The sequence below is a fragment of the Elephas maximus genome, chromosome 7, assembly GCF_024166365.1.
Source record: "Elephas maximus indicus isolate mEleMax1 chromosome 7, mEleMax1 primary haplotype, whole genome shotgun sequence".
In the NCBI taxonomy this organism is placed as follows: domain Eukaryota; kingdom Metazoa; phylum Chordata; class Mammalia; order Proboscidea; family Elephantidae; genus Elephas; species Elephas maximus.
In genome coordinates this window covers 54,281,394-54,308,859 of record NC_064825.1, presented here as the reverse complement: position 1 = coordinate 54,308,859, position 27,466 = coordinate 54,281,394, and the positions used below count along the sequence as shown (strand labels likewise).

General features: G+C 40.0%; 1 protein-coding gene and 1 pseudogene across 1 annotated transcript; both read right to left on the bottom strand.

Moving 5' to 3' along the window:
* Positions 1-6,762: 6,762 nt before the first annotated feature.
* On the bottom strand, positions 6,763-7,707 carry LOC126079137 (olfactory receptor 52K1-like). The gene has a single exon (XM_049890065.1). The coding sequence runs from the start codon at positions 7,705-7,707 to the stop codon at positions 6,763-6,765; it is 945 nt and encodes a 314-aa protein (XP_049746022.1).
* An 18,372-nt stretch (positions 7,708-26,079) lies between these two features.
* LOC126079151 (olfactory receptor 52K1-like) lies at positions 26,080-27,014 on the bottom strand (annotated as a pseudogene).
* Between the last annotated feature and the right edge of the window lie 452 nt (positions 27,015-27,466).

Here is a 27,466-nt window from a genome sequence, read left to right as displayed (position 1 = left end):
CATAAGCTACAGAGTGCACAAGGCAGAATCCGGCTCTCATGTACCTTTCATGCCCAAAGAAACCAGTTATCGTGGTCTCAGGCAGTACTTCCCTCTCGATTCTTCTATCTTTCTAATTTTTGATGTTCCTGTTTAACAGGAGACCTTCTTTCTATCTATCTCCAACCTTCTTCAAAATACTTCATCTACTCCAAACTTTAGATCCTCCCATTCCACCATTATTTGAAGAAACCCTTTCTTGCTCTCCAGGTGGTATATTGCTTTTAAATATATTATTGCTGATGTCAGATGAGTCTTGGCTAAAAGCAGAAAATACCAGAAAGATGTTTACCTGTGTTTTATTGACTATGCAAAGGCATTTAACTGTGTGAATCATAACAAATGATGGATAACAATTCTAAGAATAGAAACTTCGGAACATTTAGTTGTGCTCCTACGGAACCTATACATAGACGAAGAGGCAGTTGTTTGAAGAGAACAAGGGAATACTGCGTGGTTCAAAATCAGGAAAGGTGTGCATCAGTGTTGTATCCATCACCATACTTATTCAACCCATATGCTGAGCAAATAATCTGAGAAGCTGGACTATATGACAAAAACATGGCATCAGGATTGATGGAAGACTCATTAACAACCTGCAATATGCAGATAACATGAACTTGCATGCTGAAAGTGAAGAGGACTTAAAGCACTTACTGATGAAGATCAAAGACTACAGCCTTCAGTATGGATTACACTGGTCAACATAAAGAAAAAAAATCCTCACAACTGGACCAATAAGCAACATCATTCTATGCGGAGAAAATATTGAAGTTCTCGAAGATTTCATTTTACTTGGATCCACAATCAACACCCATTGAAGAAGCAGTCAAGAAATCAAATGATGTATTACATTGAGCAAATCTGCTGCAAAAGACACCTTAAAGTGTTGAGGACTAAGCCATGATATTTTCAATTGCCTCATGCATACGAAAGCTGGACAACGAATAGGGAAGACTGAAGAAGAATTGATGTTTTTGAATTATGCTGCTGGTGAAGAATATGGAATATACCATGGACTTCAAAAGAACAAAAAATCTGTCTTGGAAGCAGTACAGCCAGAGCTCTTCTTGGAAGCAAGGATGGCAAGACTTCATCTCTCATACTTTGGATATGTGATCAGAAGGGACCAGTCCCTGGAGAAGGACATAATGCTTGGTAAAGTAGAGGGTCATTGAAAAAGAGGAAAACCCTCAATGAGATGGATTGACATAGTGGCTGCAACAATAGGCTCAAACATAGCAATGATTGTGAGGATGGCACAGGACCAGGCAGTGTTTCGTTCGGTTGTACATAGGATCGCTATGAGTCGGAACTGACTCGACTGCACCTAACAACAACAAGTACATTTTGTAGACTAACCTTTTTAGAAAATTGGGAGCTTTGCAATCTTAGAGGCAATATATGCATGACTTCGTCCCCTTTAATGGTTTTAATTCAGACTTCTGCTTCTACTGTTTATGGACAGACAGCCTACCTGTAACTTTCACGGGCTTCTTCAAACTTTTATCAAATTCCACATTTCCTCAGGCTTGTGGCCAACCCTGCTTTTAAGTCTCTATTTTTTTTTTTTTTTGCTTTAGCACACTAAGCTTTAAAAAAAAAAAAAGCTTTTAAGAAGGAGGCAAATTCTTTCATGTCATTCTTCATTTTTGTCCTATTCCATGGAGGTAGAAATGCTGGAAGCTGATTGTGGTCTCTGTTTTGTTCTCTACTATCTACTTATGTGATTGCATACACTTAAATCTTACTTCCAATTTTATACAGGTAGTACCCCAAACAAAATCTCAATCTATCCTGGGGAGTGATCTAGATGAAAAAATGAGAAGAGGTTGAAAGCCCAGCCTAAATAACAGGGAGTCATGATTAGTGGTGTAAGATCCAGAGGGAGAGGACATGTTAGAACTTCATGTAGAGGGCTGCTTTCCTTGAGGTATTGGGATAGCCAGTCCATTTCAGGGCCGTTTACTCAATTTTGATGATAACCCCACTCATTTGTTTACATGTTCATGACCTTCTGTAGGACTTAAAATATTTATGACTGCTTTAGAAATTTTAAGATTTTATGAACCATTATAAATTTGTCTCTCAGTATATCATTTTTCCCTTTATTTGGTTTTAATGGGCAAACCAGCACTGACAACTTTGGTAAACAAAAAGAGTCCTGTAATTATTGCTACTGGGTAAAGAGTTCGATATCCTTAATAATATGATATATAACCTGATCAAATATTTGAATTATCCTGCTGGATGGATAAATTTGTCAACTAGTTGTCATGGATTGAATTGTGTCCCCCAAAAATATGTGTCAACTTCTTTAGGCCATGATTCCCAGTATTGTATGATTGTCTACCATTTTGCAATCTGATGTGATTTCCCCATGTGTTGTAAATTCTATCACTATGATGTAATGACATGGATTAGTGGCAGTTATATTGATTAGATAGCATCTTAAGCCAATCTCTTTTGAGATATAAAAGAGAGAAGTGAGCAGAGAGACATGGGGACCTCATACCACCAAGAAACGAGAGCCAAGGGAACAACACAGCATTTGGACCTACGGTTCCTGGGCTGAGAAACTCTTTGACCAGGGGAAGATGGATGACAAGGACCGTCCTTCAGAGCCAATAGAGAGAGAAAGCCTTCCCCTGGGGCTGAATTTGGACTTCTAGACTGTGAGAGAATAAACTCCTGTTTGTTGAAGCCATCTGTTTGTGGTATTTCTATTAAAGCAGCCCTTGATAACTAAGACACTAATTAAAATAAAATACTTCTACATGGAAATGACAGCCATGAAACAAATTAGAATGGTGTCAGGAAAAGTTGAAATGGAAAGATGGGAATACTATATAAGAAACTTTATCTGCAAAGCTTAAATCTGTCTTTATTAACTGTGACAATCTGTAAAGCCCATAACTACTAAGATCTTCAATACTAACAAGGTTATAAATGACATTACTGCAAAAGAAATACAAACTGAAGAAACTTAGAAATTTTTGAAAAAAACACAAAAAAATAAATCTTCAACTACCCAGATGCCAAAACTGAGATGATATAATAATCTAGAATAGAAACAAAATGAGCCTTATTACAGAATCAGTCATAATTCAGTAATAATCAAGTCATGCATGATGATTTTACATCTGAGAATTCTGTTGATTGCAATTTTTTTTTATTGTTAGAAGTAATTCAACTATGATACAGAATATGGCAGGAAAATAGTTTATAAAATTGAAAGCTCATATACTTGGCTTTAAAATATTATGCTTATTATAAACATCATAAGTAAAATAGAAAAAAAAAGGATATAATAGCCAGGGATATGTCTGCCAAACGTCTCACAATATATTTATTTCATTTTCTCATACAGTGTGATAAAAGTAGATTTCACCAAATCTTAGCAATACCGCACCTTTGTAATATGGCCTCTGGGTGGGCATTAGTTCCCCAAAATGTCTGCACTTTAGAATTACCTGAGAATCTTCTATAAATTCCAGATCCTGTTACACCCTAGAACAATGGAGTCAAAACTTCTTTTCTAAGCTAGTGCATGTAGTTATCCTGAGCAAAGCACCCATGAAATGTTCATCAAGCTGAGGGTGTCCTAGCTAAAATGAGTATCTGTGTCAATCAGGAATCCATGTTCAGGCACTGGCTAAGCAATGTGTTCACTAAAAATTACTCAGACTCCGGGCCATGCAAAACTAGAGTGCACGAGTGGCTGGACATTTTACAATTAAGCTTGAATTACTGCACACACATAGTCTTGTATTGTTTATGTAAGTGTTGAACTTCCAGTTCAAAAATAACATGCATGTATTATCTGTGTTTGTTTTCATGGGTGCTATATTTCATTTAAGCACACAATGTTCATAAAAGATGGGAAATAACTCATTATTTTTAAGTAAAGCTAAGAATGTGTATTTTTATTACAAGTTAATGGAGTTCATGTGCTATTAGCCTTGTATGGGGGACAAAATCACTCTCTATGGGAGAGTATGAGTATCACCTAATAGGCAAGGTTATTCTGGCACCAAACATAAGGGAAAAGAAAATTTTGCAGCCTGGAGACATTTGTCTAATGAATTATACTGTTTTAAATTTACTAAATAATAATGATAGATTAATAATTAACTTCTAAATGTAAGAGTCAGTTATCACTGTGGAACAAATAACCACAAAACCTCAGTGGCACACAACAATAAGCCTTTATTTCTCATACATCTGGAGATTGCCTGAAATGACTGCTGATCTCAGCTGGGTTCACTTCAGCATCTGCAGATTGGCTGAGTATTGGCTGGTTGAAGCTGGGCTTGGCTGTGAGGCTCTGCTTCAAGTTGCCAGTCGTCCAGGCAGCTCTGCACCACATGACTCTCACCCTCCTTGGACAAGCGGGATAAGCAGGGCACATTGTTCTCATTGTGATTGTAGAGTCAGAAAAGACAAAGCCCAACTGCATAAGCAAATTTCAAGTCTCTGATTGCACCAAATCTGCTAATACCCCATTGGCCAAACTGGGGCGCCTAGCCAAGCCCATAGTCAGTATGTGAGAAAGTATACTGCAGCCACCTCCAGGTAGGGAGGGAAGAGAGTGAAATTTTTAAACAGTAATCTAATCTGTCACACAAAATATCCCAACTCTGCTGAGGCAAAACAGACAAGAGTTTTGTGTCTCTATATGGGTTAAAAATACAGCAGCATCTCCTCCAGTTTAGCTTCTTGGTGTCAGCTGGAATCATAGAGGGAAAGGCAAAAAAGCAGGGGTGGCTAGGCCTCAGGGCACAAAGTCAGAGGCCCTTTGTCCGTACCACTTTCTTCCTCGCCGTCCAGCACCGTGAACTGGTTGGCAGGAGGACTGACGTCCCCGGGAACTGTCCAGGCATTCACTGAACCCGTCACCTTTCACAGGGCCTGTGCTGCAAGCTGTGACACAACAACCGAGGTCTGGAGATGCTTTTACAGAGCCTACCAGGTTCTCTCTTCCTTATAATTGGACGAGTTTCTTCAGAATTGTTACTAGGGGCACAATATGGTCATAAAATGAATAGTAGAAGAACATAGTAGCGTAAGTAAGCCTTTAAGAAGGAGTTATATGAAAGCACCTGTGAAAAAGAACTAACTAAAAGAATGCTCGGGTATGAGCGTTTGCATAAGAAGGAGACAAAGAGAAGCAGAAACATGAGGGAAATCCAGTATCATTTGTAGAATAGATTAGAAGAAGGAATAATGCATTTTCTTCATTTTCCTTCAAATACACAGCCTCGAACTGTATTAAGTTGAAGTGCAATATAGAGCTCACAGCTCCAGCAATCGGCTTTCCCTGAGTTATGCTGTTATCAAACAACCCCAAAATCTCAGTGATTTACAACAACAACAACAAAGCCTTACCTGTGCTGTATGAACACTTTGGGCCATCTGTTCTATACTCCAGGCTGTGAATCAGATTCACATCTGCTCCATGTCTTTTCTCCATCCTGGGTCCATAGTGAAAGAGAAACCCTGATGTGGGACATTCTAATTCTTGTGGCAGAAGACCAAGACAAACTTACCCAAGCTATGCAATCACATTTTAAATTTTCTGTTCACAATGACACATTTCAAGGCCACTAAAATTCTGTTGGCCAAAGCAAGTGACATGACCTGGTTTAACATCAGTGGGGATAGGAAATACTCCTCCCAGAACAAAAGAATATCTGTAAAAATAATATACCAAAAACCAAACCCATTGCCGTTGAGTCAATTCCAATACCACATAGGGCTTTCAAGGAGTGGCTGGTGGATTCAAACTGCCAATCTTTCAGTTAGCAGCCGACCTCTCAACCATTGTGCCACCAGAGCCCCAACAATAATATAGTCTACCACAACTACATATTGTAACTATTTATTTTCTTATTTATCTCCAAAAGTCTCAATTTCAAGAGAGAAGTGTGCTTCCCAGCCTATAACTCAAAGATGATAGTTACCTCCTCATTCAAAAATTTATTCTTTCTAGATACTATGAGAAGTTTTGGAGACACAATACATATGTATGTAAACAGTTAGTTCAGTGATCTTATACATTAATATAAAGGGATGTCAGAGGGCTCCTTTGCTAAGTGTTCCATAAATAAACTGGCCATGAGCATGGATAAAGCCAGGAAAGGAAATTAAAAAAGGAACTGACTTAACAGAAGGAATAAGTCTCCTTGTAAGTGAAACTCTAACTGTAGAGCCAATAGTCTTGTGAGGTGGTAGGTTAACGAACAGTGGCTATGTTCAGGCAGAGACGGAAGGCCACTCTTCAGAAAATATATACAGGTAATTTCAGTGTTGGCCTTTGGATTACAGGATTTGGGGTTGAATTCTTCACTCACAGCCTAGATGAAGAGCTCACCAAAATCTATGCAATTGGACCAATCTTAGCCAGTATTTCCACTGTCTTTTCACCTAGATGACAATGCCTGCTCAGAGTATATCACTTTGGACGATTCTTTATGCCTTCCTTAATCACTCAAGAAGTCAATGAGAATTGGGAGGTCAAACCTTTGCTATCAGACCAGAGGATAGGGACAAACCAGGCCTGACCTAACTGGTGGCTCTGTGAGAAATGGGACCTCTTTCCTTATCGTATTTGAGAATTGCCAACATGGAAACTATGCAATTTGCCTACTTTAGATTTTCTCACCTGCATCAAACCAGCATCCACATAGTACTGGACATGTGTGTGAGAAAACAGCTATCCATCTACACATCCTTTCTCTGGAATAGACCGAGCAACTGATCACGAATCTGCTTGGTCTTAACACCATAGATGATGGGGTTGACCATGGGTGGGAAAAGCACATAGAAGATAGCAAGCAGTATGTGGACATGGGGAGCAGCTGTGCGGGCCACACGGTGCATGATTGAGGAGATGACCACAGGTGTATAGGTGGACAGGATGGCACCTATGTGAGAGACACATGTCCCAAACGCCTTATAGCGAGCTTCCTTAGAAGCAAGCTGTAAAACTGCCTGAAGGATAAAGATGTAAGATAGGATAACAAACAGCAGATCCAATACCACAATAAACATGGCCAAAGCAATGCCATAGATATTGTTGAAGCGTGTGTCTCCACAGGCCAGCCTTACCACAGCCATGTGTTCACAGTAGCAGTGGGCAATCACTGAGCCTCGGCAATAGTGGAAGCGTCTGAGCAGAAAGGGAAGTGGAGTCATTAGTGTCACAGCTCGGAGTACAGCAGCCATGCCAATCCTGGTGATCAGGTCCCTGGTCAGCACCGTGGTATAGTGCAGGGGCTTGCAGATGGCCACGTAGCGATCAAAGGCCATGGCCAGCAGCACTGCTGACTCCATGATGGAGAAGGAGTGAAGAAAGAACATCTGAACCAGGCAGGCATAGAAGTTGATCTCCCTATCCCTGAACCAGAATATGGCAAGCATTTTGGGCAATGTTGTAGATGAGAGGACCAGGTCAATGGCTGCCAACATGGCCAGGAAGAGGTACATGGGCTCATGAAGGGCTGCATCAGAGCAGATGATGAAGAGCAGGGTGCAGTCGCCCAGCAGAGCCAGTGTATAGGCAAAGCAGAAGGGAATGGAGATCCAGATGTGCAGGTGCTCCAAACCTGGAATCCCTACCAACAAGAAGGCAGCCGGATGGGTTGCTGTGATATTGGAGACTGACATGGCTTCTGGAAATTCTCCTTGTTGATTTTCACAGGGTTCCTTCACCTTCTATGTACACCTTCTAAAAAAAATAGGCACATAAAATTACAGAATTCAAGCTCTGATATCCCACCTGGGTGGATTAGCTCTTTTTTTGCATTCCTAAACCCTATTTAAAATAAGTTAGGAGTCCTCATAGACATGGAGAAACATAGTCCATGTTTCCTGCACTCAGGGAACTTGGAGTCTCATTGAATAAATAGAATACTCGATAGGATTCATACTACAAGACAGCATTCAGAAAGAAATGGAGAAGAGGTAGTATTTTCTGTGTTCTTAGTGATGTCAGGATTACCACGATAAAAGAAGTAAAAATATGTTTACTATATTTCTGTCAAACATACACTGGCACCATCCTACATGCCAATCAGACCAAACTCTCAATCATTTCTGTTCTGAAATCTCAGATTTGAGTGCCTGCCATTCTCAATTAATCATAGAAGCTCTACAGTTTCCCTAGAACTATGTTGTCTGATACAGTTCCCATGAGCCACATGTGGCTATTTAAGTTTAAATGTGTATTTATTAAAATTAAATAAAATAAAAAACTTGGTTTCTCACTCACTGAATACACTTCTTAAGTGCTCACTTACTGTAAGTGACTGGTGGCTACCATATTAGACAATGTAGATCCATGATAATTCCATCATAGCAGAAAGTTCTTTTGGAGAGCAGTGCTCTAGAATATACCTTCCAGGTCCTTTCCACACCCACAAATCTCACTAAATACAACCCTGCTGCCAGCTTACTGAGAAAATGAGGAGCTTCTTTTTTTGATTCTTCATTAATATTCATGTTGATTTTTCTGTTCATATGACTCTTCCTCCACACATCTCTCAACTCCTTAATTTTCATCACAGGAGAACTCTCTCACCTCTTCAGCAATACTGACCTCTGGCTTCCACACCAAATACCCTTTTTCTTAACAATATTTTAATCTTTCCCTCTTCTCTTGTTCATTTTTTTTCTTTTCTTCTGTCTAATCCTTCAACATTGAGTTTACCAGTTTTTTCCAGACTCTATTCTCTTTTTTGTTGTTGCTGTTATTAGTTGCCATTGAATTGGCTCCAACTCACAATAACCTTTTGTGTAACAGAATGAAACATCGCCCAGTCCTGTACCATCTTCGTGATTGTTGGTATGTTTGAGCCCGTTGTTGAAGCTATTGTGTCAATCTACCTCACTGAGGATGCCCCTCATTTTTGTGGGCCCCTACTTTACAAAAGATGATGTCCTTTTCTAGCTGTTGGTTTCTCCTGACGATGTATCCAAAGTAAGTCAGTCAAAATCTCACCATTCTTGCTCCCAAGAAACGTTCTGGTTGTATTTCTTCTAAGACTGACTTGTTCACTCATTTGGCAGTCCACACTATACTTAATATTCTTTGCCAACACCACAGTCAAAATGCATCAATTCTTCTATATTCCTTTTCAGTTATGCAACTTTTTCATGTATATGAGGCTATTGGAGAGAGCATGGCTTGGGTCAGTCACACCTTAGTCATCAAACTGACACCATCTTCTCTCATCTGTTACTGCTACAAAAACCACCTAACAAGAGTATAGAGTCACCCTTTTGTTCTCCAATATCTATTCCTTCCCACAAATGCCCACAATATTTTGAAATGAAGGGACTTGAAGTAAAGGGATTGTGCTTTATTCACTTCTATATCCCCAGCCTCTAGCATATACAGCAGGTGTTGAACATTTCACCAACTACCAGACTACTGAAAAATAAACCTTAAGACTTTTTGCAGAAGACCCTCCCTTCCACCCATCTGATATGGACTTAGACTGGTTGGTTAGCTCCTAATTCAAAATGTATCCAGGGTGGAAGTTCTAAGAAACTCCCCACAAGCCTTGGTTACTTGCATCAGAATAAAAGCTTCTTCTCATTGGAAAGTATTTTTGCCAAGTCTTACTAATACTTGTGAATTTTTTCCAAGAATGAGAAGTGGATGTATAGCAAACAAACTCTATGACAGTAGGGGCTTTTTTTTTTTTTTTAACTGTTATATCTCCAGTACTTAGAACAGCACCTGGTAGATAACAGGAGCTCTATTAATGACTGTGAAATGATCCCACATATCTGTTTCACCTTTAACATCCTGAATATGCATTTTCCATAAATCGAAACATGTTTCACTTTATCTCTGAATCTCCATGTCCACCAACTTCCTGCATGCTTCTTCTGAACATCACTAAGTATCCTGTGACCTGCCAACCCAACCTCACACAAAGAAAAAATTATCTGTTCTAATTCTTCCCACATAAGCACAAAGAGTCCATCAGTCTGTAAGCTTTATTTCCTTTGAAGTTCATGCAAGATCTTCTGCTCCCGGAATCAGAATCTCAGAGTAAGAGAGTGAATAGAGCCATTCTTCTTCCTCTTATCGATAGAACCCAAGAAACTTCTCTGCAGTAAATGTTTAGTCCAGTGTTTAGGAGTCATTGTCCTGTACCCATATCCCGTTTCCAGAGCCAAGACGCTCACACTTGATGACAGGATTTGTCTTCAGGTTTTTTGCCTCTCCCAAAAGTGTTTAAAAGCAGGCCCCATTCACAGAAAGTACTCAGTCAACACTTGCAGCTCTTTGATAGCCTACACGTTTATCCTAAGAGGATATGAAAATGATGAAAAAAAATGATAGATTTGGGAAATTAATACCCAGATAAGGGAAGATGGTCACTCACCCAAGGTGCTTCAAGGATGTGGCATGTGGCAGAAGGATCGCTAAGAAATGTATCTCCTACCTTACCTTGTCATCTTCCTCGTACAGGCCTCATTATCTCTTTCCTGAATACTGTAGCAACTTCCTAAATGGGATGGGGATTCTTGTGGGGGCTGGGAGGAGCAATGATAGGAGGTGAGAAGTGATAGGATCCAGCTAAGACTTCTTGGAGATGGCTCACATTGTTTGGCATAAAAATGAGGCAAGCATCCTCTATGATAGGAGGAGGGGCTGAATTTGTAGATAAAACATTTGGATGGGACTGTCAAGACTTCTCCTTCCATTGAAAAGCCATAATACAGGCAAGAAGGAAATTGCATTGGGGGCAAGAGGGTGGGGCTGATATCTAGGCACAGGACAGGGTGTGGGAGGTTATTGACAGTGCCCTCGTCATTTCTCCCTCACCACACCTGTCACATATTTCCTGTTTTTCTGCAGTTCCAGCTCTGGTCAAAGTCCGCAGTCTGAAGTACAATTCTTGGTCCTTTCCACTAGCTTCTTGCAACTCCAGCACAGCTTTCCACCTACAGTGAGAGAAGTTTGAGAAGGAGGGAGCTGGGAAGAAAGCAGCTGGCTTTATCCTCATATATCTCAGCTCTTCTCTCAAAAGGATTTGGAAGCAGAAACTGCTGCACTTTAGAAGAGTCCTCAGGGGCTCATGATAGGCTCAGGCCTCTTCTTTAGTAGTTGACTCAAGGGGATGCCCCTATCCCAGGGATCCTTTCCCTAGGGTTTCCTGCAGCCCATGCCATATCCCCATTTAGTGGCACTAATTCATGCCTCCCAAGGTCATGCCTTGTTCTCAGGGTTGTGAGCACTTCAGGTAGGGCTTCCTTGTGCCTTAGTCTTTGCTGTGCTTTTTCTTACCCCTAGCCTCTGTCCTGCAGTGTCTCCTAAGAAAGAGTCTAATTATTACATATAAACTGCAACTAACACCCATCCTGACTGTGACCTGAAAGGGCAAGAGTTCCAGCCTAACCAGACCAAGGTCATTTATTAAGAGTTTTATTTTCCATACATGTTACAAACTGATTTCAGCTTGTAACTTTGGCATGACACTTAACTTCCCTGATCTTTGATCTGTTTCCTTATCCCTATAGTGAGAATAATAACCTCAGTTCTTCCTAACTCAGAGTGGATGGGAAGACCTAAATAAATAATTGAGAAGCCATTATTTATGTGGTTTATAATTTTTAAAAACATAGAAATAATAAAGAGGCTCTTTCTACCTAAAACTGACCTCAATGCCTGATATTTTGCAAAGACCTGAGAAGAAAGCTAGTTTTACCAGGAGCTTTTTGGACTTTGCCTGCCCTAATGCCAATAATACTTTATAGAAGGAATTTCAGGGCACTGTATGTGTGTGTATCCTAGTCACACTCACTCATCACCCAAGAAGTATCCTAGACCTATCTGCATATTGCCTAACTCTTGGTCCTGAGGGAATGTGGACTCAGCACACCCCCATGATAAATTGGGGCTCTTGGAATGTTGGAAAAGTGGGGTTCCTACATAGGACCTTTAAAAGTAGAGCCTATACTAACTACGCACAGCCAGACTGATGATTCAGGCAATATGAAGGGAACCTGGGATAGACCTTAAATGGCAAAGGTTGGTGTCAGCACACCTATGTTCATCGTAGCACTATTCACAAAAACAGAAAGATGGAAACAACTTAAGTGCCCATCAGCTGGTGACTGGATAAACAAAATGCGGTACATACAATGGAATACTACACTACCATAAAGAATAATGATGAGTCTCATAATGTGCGTGAATCTGGAAGACATTATGCTGAGTGAAATAAGTCAATCCCAAGAGGACAAATATTGTATGATCTCACATGTATAAAAAAGACAAAAATAGGTATACATACAGAAACCAGTGTTCCTTGGTGGTTAGTAGGAATGGGTGAGTGGGGAGAGGGGAAATCACTCTTTAGATAGTAGACAGACACTTGTTAGTAGGCACTTGTTGTTTTGGAAATGTACCACTGAATGTGGGAAATGCACACACAGCTTACCAAAGTAAATGATGTCATTCAGAAGTACACACACACACACACACAAAAGAATGTTTTTGGTAAATGCTTTGCAATAACAACCAAAAATATATGTGTAGTTACATATGTGTGTATGTATGCATATATGTGTATAGGTTTGTTTATGTGTATATACGTGTGCATATATAAATGTATGTTTTTATATGTATATACATGTGTGTGCATGCATGTATATTCATATAGCACATAGGGAGCACAGTTACAGATACTTCTTAGACATAACCAAACACCTCGCAGGATTGGTATTATGGTTTTGAAACCTTAGGACCATAGTCTCTTGGGACAACTTGGTCAATTGGCATATACCATTCACAAAGTTTGTGTTCTACATTCTAGTTTGGTGAGTAGTGTCTGGGGTCTTAAACATTTGTGAGCTGCCATCTAAGATACAACTATCAATTTCTTCTTGTCCAGATCAAAAAAGAAAAAAGGAAGCCAAAGACTCAGAGAAGAAACTAACAGTTTACACAAACCACAGTCAGAGACCAGAACTACCCAGAGACCAGAAGAACTAGATGGTGCCCAGCTACCACTAACGACTGTTCTCATCGGGACCAAAATAGATGGATCCTGATAGAAGGGGACAAAAATGTGGAACAGAACTCAAATTCCTGCAAAGTCCACACTTACTGGACCTGTTGAGGCTAAAGGACTTCCTGAGACTATTGCCCTGAGGTACTCCATAAACCTTGAACCAGAACTACCCCTTGAAGTCACCTTTCAGCTAAATAACAGATTGGCTCATAAAATGAAGAATATTACCAGTGAGTACTGTGCACTTTAAAAAAAAAAAAAAATCATCTATATGAGACCAAATGGTCAACACTTATTCTAAAGCACAGATGAAGGAGTATGGGGGGCAGGGAAACCAGATTACTGGAAATGAAATATCCAGACTGGAATGAACGAGAATGTTACCACATTGTGAAAAATGTAACCAATGTTACTGAACAATTTGTATTGTTGCTGTTGCTAGGTGTCAAGTCAGTCCAACTCATAGCGAACCTATGTACAACAGAATGAAATGTTGTCTGGTCCTACACCGTCCTCACAATTGTTGCTATGTTTGAGCCCATTATGTTGCAGCCACTGTTTCAATCTGTCTCCTTGAGGATCTTCCTTTTTCACTGACCTTCTGCTTTACCAAGCGTGATGTCCTTATCCAGGGACTGGTCCCTCTTGATAACGTGTCCAAAGTATGTGAGACAAAATCACCCCATCCTAACTTCTAAGGAGCATTCTGGCTGTACTTCGTCCAAGACAGGTTTGTTCATTCTCTGGCAGCCCGTGGTATATTCATCATTCTACACCAACACCATAATTCAAAGGCATCAATTCTTCTTTGGTCTTTCTTATTCATTGTCCAACTTTCACAGGTATTATGAGGCAATTGAAAATACCATGGCTTCAGTTGGGCGCACATTAGTCCTCAAAGTGACGTCTCTGCTTGTTAACACTTTAAAAAGAGCTTTTACAGCAGAACGATTCATGTAGTAATTGTTAAATGGGAACCTAATTTGCTGTGTAAACTTTCACCAAAAACATAATAAAATAATATTTTTTAAAAGTCTGCATCAGGGCAGAGGCAATACAAAGAAAAAACAGGCTTGGGGTCAGGAGAATCTCATGGTTGAGCATTATGTAATAGAACAGAGAATATACTGGCTAAATTGCCAGATCATGCTTGTAGGAAACAGGGATCTAGGGTCATGGTCAGGGAAGGCTAAAGTGATATACACTAAATTAAGTGAGTATAGATTAGCGTCAAAGCATCCAGACAAGGGTCAGATAAAGCAGTCAGTGCCAGGGAAAACAGCACCTTACTCGTTCCCTAACTCCAGTCTGAGGGTATAAAGTCATGGGGGCAGTGATGAAAAGCCCATGAGATTGTGAGTTATCGGGTCTTAAATAACCATGTTGGCGTTAACTGCTAGAATGTTAAAACACTTCAGCTCTATTTAATTCTACTTATCTTTTGTATAGTCAATATGCATTTATATGTATTCACATATTTACCCTTTCCAGTGTTCCTCATTTCTTCTTGCATTTCCATGTTTTGATCCACATAATTTTCTTTCTGCCTGAAGGACTACAATCAATTTTCATTTTCATGGTAATTGTGTTCTATAAATTCTCCACAAATGCTGAATTAGGAAACACTGAACCAGCCGTGTTGGAACTCAGCTGGGAATATGCACATCAAGCAACACAAATTTTTGGCTGCTCTGTGCATTTGCATGTCCACAGATAACCAAAAAAGTGCTGCAAGTATTAGCTTTGGGATCACAAATAAATTTTAGTTAATAGGTGAATTTAAAAATATGGAATTCATGACAATGAGGATCAACTGTACTGTTAGTTTTTACTTTGGTGGAGCCCTGGTAGTGACACATGCCATCAATTTTTGTATGTTTGTAAAACTCTTTCTTATGGCTTCATTTTTTTTCTATTTTTGATTGACCAAGCACTGCTTTAATTGGAGGATTACAGCCACCAACTGTAGGATCCAATCGGTGGTAGGATCCGATTCAAGCAGAAATAAGGCTTCCAGTGAACATTTCTGCTGGTAAGACATTTATACTATATTAAATACATATGGGAGTTTCTTAGGGCTGCCGCGTCAAAATACCATCAAGAAGGTGACTTATAAGAACAAAAATTTATTGCCTCATAGTTATGGAGATTAGAAACCCAACCAGACTTGGTGGTGACATGCTTTCTCCAAATGCTTCTGGGGAAGATCCTTTCTTGTTTCTCCCAAAATCTGGTATCCTCAAACATCTTTGACTAGCAGCTGCAGCATAACTCTTTTGTCGCCCTCTGTGTCGCTTTTTTATAAGGATACCACTAAGATGGTGGAGGAGTGGTTAAGAGCTGTGGCTGCCCACCAAGAGATCAGCAGTTCGAATCCACAAGGCGCTGCTTGGAAACCCTATGACGCAGTTCTACTTCGTCTTGTAGGGTCGTTATGAGTTGGAATCGACTCGACGGCAATGGGTTTGGTTCTTGGTTTTAAGGTGGTATTAATGCTCACCCTGCTTTGAACATCTTCAAAGACCAATTTTCAAACAAGTTCACATTCACAGATACCAGGGGTTAGGACTTCAACATAACTTTTTTTTTTTTAATTTTTGTTGTGCTTTAAGTGAAAGTTTACATATCAAGTCAGTCTCTCACACAAAAACTTATACACATCTTGCTACATACTACCAATTGCTCTCCCCCTAATGAGACAGCCCGCTCCCTCCCTCCACTTTCTCTTTTCGTGTCTATTTCGCCAGCTTCTAACACCCTCTACCCACTCATCTCCCCTCCAGGCAGGAGATGCCAACATAGTCTCAAGTGTCCACCTGATCCAAGAAGCTCACTCCTCACCAGCATCCCTCTCCAACCGATTGTCCAGCCCAATCCCTGTCTGAAGAGTTGGCTTTGGGAATGTGGTTCCTGTCTTGGGCCAACAGAAGGTCTGGGAGACATGACCACTGGGGTCCTTCTAGTCTCAGTCAGACCATTAAGTCTGGTCTTTTTATGAGAATTTAGGGTCTGCATCTCAGTGCTCTCCTGCTCCCTCAAGGATTCTCTGTTGTGTTCCCTGTCAGGTCAATCATCGGTTGTAGTCAGGCACCATCTAGTTCTTCTGGTCTCAGGCTGATGAAGTTTCTATGTGGCCCTTTCTTTCTCTTGGGCTCATAATTATCTTGTGTCCTTGGTGTTCTTCATTCTCCTTTGATCCAGGTGGGTTGAGACCAATTGATGCATGTTAGGTGACCGCTTGCTAGTGTTTAAGACCCCAGACGCCACTCTCCAAAGCAGGATGCAGAGTGATTTCTTAATAGATTTTATTATGCCAATTGACTTAGATATTCCCTGAAACCATGGTCCCCAAATACCTCCCCCTGCTATGCTGGCCTTTGAAGCATTCAGATTATTCAAAAACTTCTTTGCTTTTGGTTTAGTCCATTTGTGCTGTCCTTGCCTGTATTGTGTGTTGTTTTTCCCGTCACCTAAAGTAGTTCTTATTTACTATCTAATTACTGAATACCCTTCTCCCATCCTCCCTCCCTCCCCTCTCTCGTAACCATCAAAGAATATTTTCTCCTCAAGTTCTTATAATAGTGGACTTATACAATATTTGTCCTTTTGTAACTGACTAATTTCACTCAGCATAATGCTTTTCAGGTGCCTACATGTTATGAAATGTTTCACAGATTCATCTCTGTTCTTTACCAATGCGTAGTATTACTTTGTGAATATACCATAATTGATGGGCATCTTGGTTGCTTCCATCTTTTTGCTATTGTAAACAGTGCTGCAGTGAACATGGGTGTGCATAAATCTGTTCGTGGAAAGGCTCTAATTTCTCTAGGATATATTCCAAGGAGTGGCATTGCTGGATCGTATGGTAGTTCTATTTCCAGCTTTTTAAGGAAGCGCCAAATTGATTTCCAAGGCAGTTGTACCATTTTACATTCCCATCAGCAGTGTATAAGTGTTCCAATCTCTCCACAGCCTCCCCAACATTTATTGTGTTTTTTGGATTAATGCCAGCCTTGTTGGAGTGAGATGAAACCTCACTGTAGTTTTGATTTGCATTTCTCTTTTTTTTTTTAATGGCTAATGATCAGGAGCATTTCCTCATGAATCAGCTACCTGAATGTCTTCTTTAGTGAAGTGTCTGTTCATATCTTCTGCCCATTTTTAACTGGATTATTTGTGTTTTTGCAGCTGAGTTTTTGCAGTATCGTGTAGATTTTAGAGCTCAAGCCCTGATCGGAAATGTCATAGCTAAAACTTTTTTCCGAGTCTGTAGGTAATCTTTTTATTCCTTTGGTGAAGTCTTTGGATGAGCATAGGTATTTGATTTTTAGGAACTCCCAGTTATCTAGTTTTTCTTCTGCATTGTTAGTAATGTTTTGAATACTGTTTATGCCATGTATTAGGGCTCCTAACGTTGTCCCTATTTTTTCTTCCATAATCTTTATTCTTGTAGATTTTATATTTAGGTCTTTGATCCATTTTGAGTTAGTTTTTGTGCATGGAGTGAGGTATGGATCTTGTTTCATTCTTCTGCGGATGGATATCCAGTTATGCCAGCACCATTTGTTAAAAAGACTGTCTTTTCCCCATTTAACTGTTTTGGGGCCTTTGTCAAATATCAACTGCTCATACGTGGATGGATTTATGTCTGGATTCTCAATTCTGTTCCACTGGTCTGTGTATCTGTTGTTGTACCTACCAGTACCAGGCTGTTTAGACTACTGTGGCGGTATAATACGTTCTCAGATCAGGTAGGGTAAGGCCTCCCACTTTGTTCTTTTTCAGTAATGCTTTACTTATCCAGGACCTCTTTCCCTTCCATATGAAATTGGTGATTTGTTTCTCCATCTCATTAAAGAATGTTGTTGGAATTTCAATCAGAATTGCATTAAATGTATAGATCATTTTTATAAAGTTAAGTCTTCCTATCCTTGAGCAAGGTATGTTCTTCCACTTATGTAAGTCTTTTGGTTTTTTGCAGAAGCATTTTATAGTTTTCTTTGTATAAGCCTTTTACATCTCTGGTAAGATTTATTCCTAAGTGTTTCTATCTTCTTGGGGGCTACACTACAAGCTATTGATCTGGTGATTTCTTCTTCGATGTTCTTTTTGTTGGTGTGGAGGAATCCAACTAATTTTTTATCTTTATCTTGTATCTGGATTCTCTGCTGAACTCTTCCATTAGCTTCAGTAGTTTTCTTGAGGATTCCTTAGGGTTTTCCGTGTATAAGATCATGTCATCTGCAAATAGAGATAATTTTACTTCTTCCTTGCCAGTCTGGGTGCCATTTATTTCTTTATCTAGCCTAATTGCTCTGGCTAGGACGTCCAGCACAATGTTGAATAAGAGCAGTGATAAAGGGCACCGTGAGCATCCTTGTCTGGTTCCTGATCTCAAGGGGAATGCTTGCAGGCTCTCTCCATTTAGGATGATGTTGGCTATTGGTTTTGTATAAACGCCCTTTATTACGTTGAGGAATTTCCTTCTATTCCTATGTTACGGAGAGTTTTTATCATGAATGGGTGTTGAACTTTGTCAAATGCCTTTTCTGCATCAATTGATAAAATCATGTGATTCTTGTCTTTTGTTTTATTTATATGATGGATTACATTAACTGTTTTTCTAATGTTGAACCATCCCAGCGTACCTGGTACTAATCCCACTTGGTCATGGTGAATTATTTTTTGGATATGTTGTTGAATTCTATTGGCTAGAATTTTGTTGAGGATTTTTGCATCTACATTCATGAGGGATATGGGTCTATAATTTTCTTTTCTTGTGGTGTCTTTACCTGGTTTTGGTACCAGGGATATGGTGGTTTCATAGAATGAGTTTGTGAGTATTCCATCCTTTTCTATGCTCTGAAGTACCTTTAGTAGTAGTGGTGTTAACTCTTCTCTGAAAGTTTGGTAGAACTCTGCAGTGAAGCTGTCCGGGTCAGGGCTTTCTTTGGTTGGGAGTTTTTTGATTACCTTTTCAATCTCTTCTTTTGTTATGGGTCTATTTACTTGTTCTACCTCTCTTTGTGTTAGTTCTGTTAGGTAGTGTGTTTCTAGGAATTCATCCATTTCTTCTAGGTTTTCAAATTTGTTAAATGATTCTTTTAATTTCATCCGGGTCTGTTGTAATCTCACTCACCTCATTTCGTATTCAAGTTATTTTCGTCCTCTCCTGTTTTTCCTTTGTCAATTTGGACAATGGCTTATCAATTTTGTTGATTTTTTCAAAGAACCAGCTTTTGGTCCTGTTAATTCTTTCAATTGTTTTTCTGTTTCATTTAGTTCTGCACTAATTTTTATTATTTGTTTTCTTCTGGTGCCTGAGGGTTTCTTTTGTTGCTCTCTTTCTATTTGTTCAAGTTGTAGGGATAATTCTTTGATTCTGGCCCTTTCTTCTTTTTGAATGTGTGCATTTATTGATACAAAATTGACCTCTGAGCACTGCTTTCACCGTGTCCCAAAGTTTCTGATAGGAAGTGTTTTCATTCTCATTGGATTCTCTGAATTTCTTTATTCCATCCTTAATGTCTTCTATAATCCAGTCTTTTCTGAGCAGGGTATTGTTCAGTTTCCAAGTGTTTGATTTCTTTTCCCTGCTTTTCCTGTTATTGATTTCCACGTTTATCACTTTATGATCAGAGAAGATGCTTTGTAATATTTCAGTGTTTTGGATTCTGCTAAGGCTTGCTTTATGACCTAATTATGTGGTCTATTCTGGAGAATGTTCCATGTGCACTAGAAAAGAAAGTGTACTTGGCTGCAGTTGGGTGGAGTGTTCTATATATGTCTATGAGGTCAAGTTGGTTGATTGTGGCGTTTAGATCTTCCATGTCTTTATTGAGCTTCTTTCTGGATGTCCTTCACTTCACCCAAAGTGGTGTGTTGAAGTCTCCTACTATTATTGTGGAGCTGTCTATCTCACTTTTCAATGCTGATGGAGTTTGTTTTATGTATCTTGCAGCCCTGTCGTTGGTTGCATAAATATTTAATATGGTTATATCTTCTTGGTATATTGTCCCTTTAATCATTATATAGTGTCCTTCCTTATTCTTTATGATGGATTTAACTTTAAAGTCTATTTTGTCAAGAATTAATGTTGCCACTCCTGCTCTTTTTTGATTGTTGTTTGCTTAATATATTTTTTCCATCCTTTGAGTTTCAGTTTCTTTCTGTCTCTAAGTCTAAGGTGCGTCTCTTGTAGGCAGCATATAGATGGACCGTGTTTTTTAATCCATTCTGCCAGTCTCTTTCTTTTTGTTGGTGCATTTAGTCCATTTACATTCAGGGTAATTATGGACAGCCATGAATTTAGTGCTATCATTTTGATGTCTTTTTTATGTGTTGTTGGCAGCTTTTTTTTCCCACTTAATTTTTTGTGCTGAGTAGATTATCTTTATATATTGTCCTTTCCTCATATTCATTGTTGTTGATTTTGTTTCTGCTCAGTCTCTATTTTTTTCTTGGGTTTTAGTTTGACGCATAGGATAGTTTGTCTGCTTTGTGGTTACCTTATTTTTTACCCCTATTTTTCTAAATTTAAACCTAACTTTTATTTCTTTGTATCACCTTATCTTCCTCTCCATATGGAGGATCTATGACTACAGTTCTTAGTCTCTCTTTACCGTTTTAATGTTGTCTTCTTTTACATAATAACATCGGTGTGACTCTGTTTTCAGCATTTTTTTATCTTGATTTATTTTCTTGATTTTCCTGTCTTGGTTGACTTCTGATTGTTCTGCCCAGTGTTCTAGTCTTGGGTTGATACTTGATATTATTGATTTTCTAAAAAAAAAAAAAAAAAAACTCCCTTAAGTATTTCTTGTAGTTTTGGTTTGGATTTTATGCATTCCCTAAACTTCTGTTTATCTGGAAATGTCCTAATTTCACCTTCATATTCGAGGGACAGTTTTGCTGGATATATGATTGTTGGTGGCTATTTTTTTCCTTCATTTTTTGTATATAAGTCACCCCACCACCTTCTTGCCTGCATGGGTTCTGCTGAGTAGTCCAAGTTTATTCTTATTGGCTGTCCTTCGTAGGCGACTTTTCATTTATCTCTAGCTTCTCTTAAAATTCTTTCTTTATCTTTGGTTTTTGCAAGTTTGATTATAATATGTCTTGGTGACTTTCTTTTAAGATCTACCTTATGTGGAGTTCGATGAGCATCTTGGATAGATATCTTCTCATCTTTCACAATATCAGGGAAGTTTTCTGCCAACAAATCTTCAACAATTCTCTCTGTATTTTCTGTTATCCCTCCCCATTCTGGTACTCCAATGATTCATAAGTTATTTCTCTTGATGGAGTCCCACATGATTCTTAAGGTTTCTTCATTTTTTTTAATTCTTTTATCTGATTTTTCTTCAACTATATTAGTGCCATGTGCTTTATCTTCAAGTTCAGAAATTCCACCTTCCACTTGTTCAATTCTGCTCCTCTGACTTTCTATTGAGTTCTCTACTTCTGTAATTTTATTGTTAATAGTCTGGATTTCTGATCGCTTTCTATGGATTTTTCTAGCTTATTAAATTTTTCATTATGTTTCTGAATAATCTTTTTAATTTCTTCAATTGCTTTATCTGTGTGTTCCTTGGCTTGTTCTGTGTATTGCCTCATTGCCTTCCTGATGTCTTGAAGGGTTCTATATATTAATCTTTTGTATTCTGACTCTGGTAATTCCAGGAAGGAACTTTCATCTAGAAGATCCCTTTGAGAGCTTTTTGAGGCGATCATTGTCTGTTTCTCTACGTGACTTGATATTGACTGTTGTCTTTGAGCCATCTATAAGTTATTGTATTAGTTTATTTTATGTTTGCTTACTGTGTCGTAGCTTCTTGCTTTGTTTTGTTTTGATATGCCCAGATGGGTTGCTTGAGTGAGTTAGCTTGATTGTTTTCACCTTTGGAGCCCTGACATCCTGTCCCCAGATGGATAGAGCTGTTACCAGGTATATCGGTCTAGGAGTTCATTCATTTTTCTTGTATGATTTCAGCTCAGGTGTCCAGGTAGCTGAACACCAAGTGTGTGGTACAGGCCCTGTCCTACAGTCTTAGAGGGGCAGAGGTGATTGGTGTAGGTACTGGTATCTGGTTGCAGCAGGAAGTAAAACACTCTGAACAGGGCAGGGGGCTGAGAATCATCCCCTCCCACCCCGTGTGTCTCTGAGGAAAGCATGCCCCTGTTCCTTAGAGCATACAGGTGGGTGGGCTCTGCAAATAGACCATGGGCACCCAAAGTTTTTGGTTGTAAGGACTGGGAGGTACCAGTTATCCTTGGACCCCTGTCGTGGGTGGCTGGGTGACCTGAGTGGAGCTACCAGTCCTTAGGCCCCTGTTGTGGGTAGGTGAAGACCTTACTTAATAGCCAAAGCAATGTCAAACATCAAACGCCCACCTCTCTGCCGCACAGCTGAAATGGTTAGAGTCTGCCAACAAGGGCCTATTCTCCTGAAATAGGCCCACACAGGGCCATGCAGAGGGGAAAGGTACTCAAAGTCCATGGACCATTTATACCTGGATAGGAGCCACTTCTGTTCTGAGCTCCCCCAGTTAGTGGAGCTGGCAAATTAACGTTTCCTCCAACTGCAAATTTATTCCTTCTCCAAGGCTGGGAGGGTGGCTCTAGGTGCTAAACAGGGTGTATCTCAGACCCAAGGAAGTCAACTGCTGAAGCCAGCTTGGTAGCGGGGGATGGGCATGGTAAAATACACACAAGTACTTAGCTTTTGCTGAGAGCATTGTTCTCTGGTTCCCGAGGTGTGAGTAGGCTGTGTGGCTGCCTGCTTCTCCCTGAGGAAACTGCAGCCAAATGCTAGTACCAGCCCACCTCCACTGCTCCCGGGAATGGTGTCTGAGGGCTCCCCACAATTCAGGTCCAGTAACTCCTCTCCGCTTCTGAACACTCTTCCTCCCATTGCCCCTCGGTTCATTTTCTAAGCTTGCCTTTGATACTCTGGGCTCTTAGCTTCTCATAAATATACTTTTCACTTGTTTTTTCAGGTGTTTGTTGTAAAGAGGGCTGGCCGAAAACATCTGTCTATTCCACCATCTTGGCTCCGCCTTCCACAGCTTCATTTTTGAAGGATATTTTCACTAGGTATAGAACTCTAGATAGGAATCTCTTTTTTTTCACCCATTTAGACATTATTCCATTGTTTTCTGCCTTGCATTGCTTATGTTGAATCAGTTGTCAGTGTTACTGTTGGTCCCTGGTATGTAATGTGTTCCCTCCCCTTGCTGGGCTTCTTTTAAGACCTCTTTTCTTTTTTTCAATTTTGCTCACTTCTATAGTAATGTGCCTAAATGTGGTTTACTTTGTATTTATCCTGTTTGGAGTTAGCTGAGCTTCTTGATCACATAGGGCCTTGCAGGCCATTGTAAGGACATTGTAAATGTTCTTCATTTATCTGACAGTAAAAACCAGAGTTTTGAGCAGAGATGTGACATGGTTTGATATGTTTTTAAAGGTTTATTTCTGGCTTCTGTGATGAGAATGGTGTGACAGAATGAAGGTAGAAGCAGGAAGAAGATTAAGGAAGCTATTGCAATAATCCAGAGAAGAGAGACTGGTGTCTCAGAACCAAGGTGGTAGCAGTGTACTTGGTGAGAGGTAATCAGATTATGGATATAGTTGATTAAAAAAAAAAAATGCCAATGGAATTTCTTGACAGATTAGATGAACGGTGTGAAAGAAAAAGGAATAAAAGATAATACCAAGATTTTTGGCTTGAGCAATAGAAAGGAAGTAAGGGATTTCTCCTGCATGAGAGGTGAGAATTATACCATTGAACCAAAATGTGTAGTCACCACCCATCAGTCAGTGGTCAATTTCACATTGCTGTGATGCTGAACAAGTTTCAGCAAAACTTCCAGACTAAGACAGACTAGGAAGAAAGGCCTGGTGATCTACCAGAAACCAATCTGCAACCAATCATAGGGATGGTGCAGAACTGGGAACATTTTGTTCTGTTGTGCATGGGTTTGCCATGACTTGGGGCAAACTCAACAGCAGCTAACAACAACAAGGAGTTGTAGGCATCACTAAGAGAACAGGATCCTACACTCAAACTCTGTTCCTTCTATTCCCTGGGTGGCATGCAGATATGAACCCTAACTGGAGATGTTGGGAAGTCCTAGTTATTGGGTTTTTGGAAATATGTTAACTAAGCCTAGACTAATGCATCAAGTTTTCTTTTTTCCTAATCTTGTATTCTCTGTGTAAGCTTAAAATTTTAGGCGTCTATAGGCTGCTCGTAGTTCTTATTTCTGCTTTGTTTGTGTATCAAACTCAAATGAGCTAAGGCAGGAAGTAACTTGCCTTATACTTATTTTGAGTAATGCTGATGTTAGATCTATTACCTGGTTATGGGATCCTTATACTATTAGATGTGTACTGGGGACAAAGCCATTCCTTCTTTACTGGAGATGGAAATAATCTGAAGGCTGATGTTACTCGTAGTATAAATCATCAGGATAAGAAGATTTGTCTTGTTAAACATAGCTTCTTTTAATGCATGTTACCGTCTGATTCATTTATGTAGTTTTAGTATTTAAAAGTATTTTAAGCTCCCAACCTAAGCTATGTGCATAAGAAACAAGGAAGATGTTGTGACTACATGGGAGCTAAAAGTAGAATATCATTTCCCTGAAGGATTTGTGTTGGCATCAGAAGAAATCATGAAAGCAGAGGTGGGAAATAAAGGGGAGTAAGACTCTAGGTTCTTACAACACCCTTCCTTCCTGGACAACTCCAAAACCTTCCACACCCCAACTGACATGGGCTTACAGATTTTTTTTCAAGGCTAAATAATATAGACAGAGAGGTGATAGAGACGTAGACACAGATATAGTTTTCTTCTAATTCCTAAACAGTAGTCTCTGAGGAAAGAGTGAGTTACAAGATAAAGTAGAAGGATACATTTGTAGAAGATGGTTTATGGGGTTTCTGTGAGCAGCAGAGGTGTATTTGTCAGGATCACTACTAAGGGAATCTTCTTGCATCTGAGTTTGCATGAAAAAGAGAAAGAAACACATATCAATATTCCCACCACCCACTTGCTTTATCTTCCTCATATTTCTTCCGCTGTGCTGGGCCTCAAGGTGGGGAGTTCAGAGATCATAACCTATTGTAATTATCTTTTCTTTCTCTTCTCGTAGCAGAAACATAAGTGCACATCTCTCCCTTAACTGTGTATCCCCAGTCCTTAGCAGAAAATTGGCGTGCAGTTGGTGCTCAATATTTTGTTAGTGAGTTAGTAAATAAATGAGGTACTCACCTTCTTGTTGAAGACATGAGATACATCTATACGCAAATAAAGAGTTGTATAATGTACAAAGAGATGTCAGAAAAAGAGTCTTATTCAACGTGTTTAGTGAAAGGGATTGGCCATGTGGATAAAGAGGTCAAAAGAAGAAATCAAAGAATACGTAGGTTGATTCTGGTGAAGAAAACTTTCCTACAAGCAAATTTGTCCAACTTGGAACCTCTAGCACTGGAAGATTATAAGATCCCCAACAATGGAGTGTTTAGCAGAAGTTGAACCCCACCTGTCAGTGTGGCTAAGGAGAGATTCCTGCATCGGATGTAACGTTGGTCCTCACCCAGGTTCTGAGTGGATAACTCATCAAATTCTCAATTTGGGAATAGAAGCTCAAATTCTCACAGTCTTCTCTTAAATAAATGAACTTTGAAGTATCTTTGTGTACTTAGGTGAGGTCACCAGGAGGATAGTGAGTCAAGCCACTGTTAAAATTTGATAAAAGTGAGGATTCTGTGAGGATACAGCAAAGGCACCAGTTTGAATCTAGAGACTACCAAGAGATATAGACTTATGAGCCCTGATAGGACTCGTGCCTTTGTGAGTTTCAGGACACCATTAATAGTTTTAATTATACTGGGAAATAAGTAAACAAGGAGACTAGGGCAGCCACTTCCTGTTATACCACTGCTCCAACTCCAACATTTAAACTGTCCAACACTTCTCCACTCGTTCAGTACTCTCCATTTACACATGATTTCTCAGGAATAGTCCTTTGACTCACTCACAAATCTGCTTGGTCTTCGCACCATAGATGATGGGGTTGACCATGGGTGGGAAAAGCAGATAGAAATTGGCAAAAAGAATATGGACATGGGGGGCAGCCCTGCGGGCCACACGGTACATGATTGAGGAGAGAACCGCAGGTTTATAGAAGGCTAGAATGGCAACTATGTGAGAGACATACGTCCCAAATGCCTTGTAGTGAGCCTCCTGAGAAGTAAGTTGTAGAACTGCCTGAAGGATAAAGATATAAGATAGGATAACAAACAGCAGATGCAACACCACAATAAACATGGCCACAGCAATGCCATAGACATTGTTGAAGCATGTGTCTCCACAGGCCAGCCTTACCACAGCCATGTGCTCACAGTAGCAGTGGGCAGTCACTGGGCCCCGGCAGTAATAGAAGCGTCTGAGCAGAAAGGTGAGTGGAGTCATTAGTGTCACAGCTCGGGCTACAGCAGCCATGCCAATCCTGGTGATTAGGTGCCTGGTCAGCACCATGGTGTAGTGCCGTGGCTTACAAATGGCCATATAGAGATCAAAGGCCGCCATGCTGACTCCATGATGGAGAAGGAATGGAGAAAGAACATCTGAACCAGGCAGGCATAGAAGTTGATCTCCCTATCCCTGAACCAGAATATGGCAAGCATTTTGGGCAGTGTTGTAGAGGACAGGACCAGGTCAATGGCTGCCAACATGGCCAGGAAGAGGTACATGGGCTCATGTAGAGCTGCATCAGCCCAGGTGATAAAGAGGAGGGTGCAGTTGCCCAGCAGAGCCAATGTATAGGCTGAACAAAAGAGGATGGAGATCCAGATGTGCAGGTGCTCCAGGCCTGGGATCCCCATCAACAAAAAGACAGCTGGATGAGTTGAGGTCGTATTGGAGGCTGACATATCCACGGAGAATTCTCTTCTTGCTTGTCTGCTTCCACAGGATCCCTTCTCAAGGGCATCCAAGGTCAGGAGAAGTACAGGATTCAAGTCCAAACTCCGATCACCCATGTGGGGGTATTAGCCCTTGCTCCCATATCTAGACCTTAAAAGAAATTAGAAAATAGGTGCAACATACATGGAGAAACATAATACCTGTTGTTTGCCTGCAAGGCACTTATAAAGTAATTAGGTGATCAGGATATTAATTACCAATACAGCAATCCTTTAGGGAGTATACAGTGGAAAGAGAGATTTCTGTGGTCTTCATGTCACCCAGGGAAGCTTTTTAAAAGATGTAGATCACTGCTTAAGTTAAATCCTTATCCGGAAAATTCACTGTGGGTGCCTGGGTGGTGGCACAAATGGTTAAGCGCTGAAAAACCAGTTAAAAAGTTGGTGGTTTAAACCTACTT

Coding starts and splice junctions, on each gene's coding strand:
- LOC126079137 (XM_049890065.1), bottom strand. CDS start 7,707: ATGTCAGTCTCCAATATCACAGCAACCCATCCGGCTGCCTTCTTGTTG.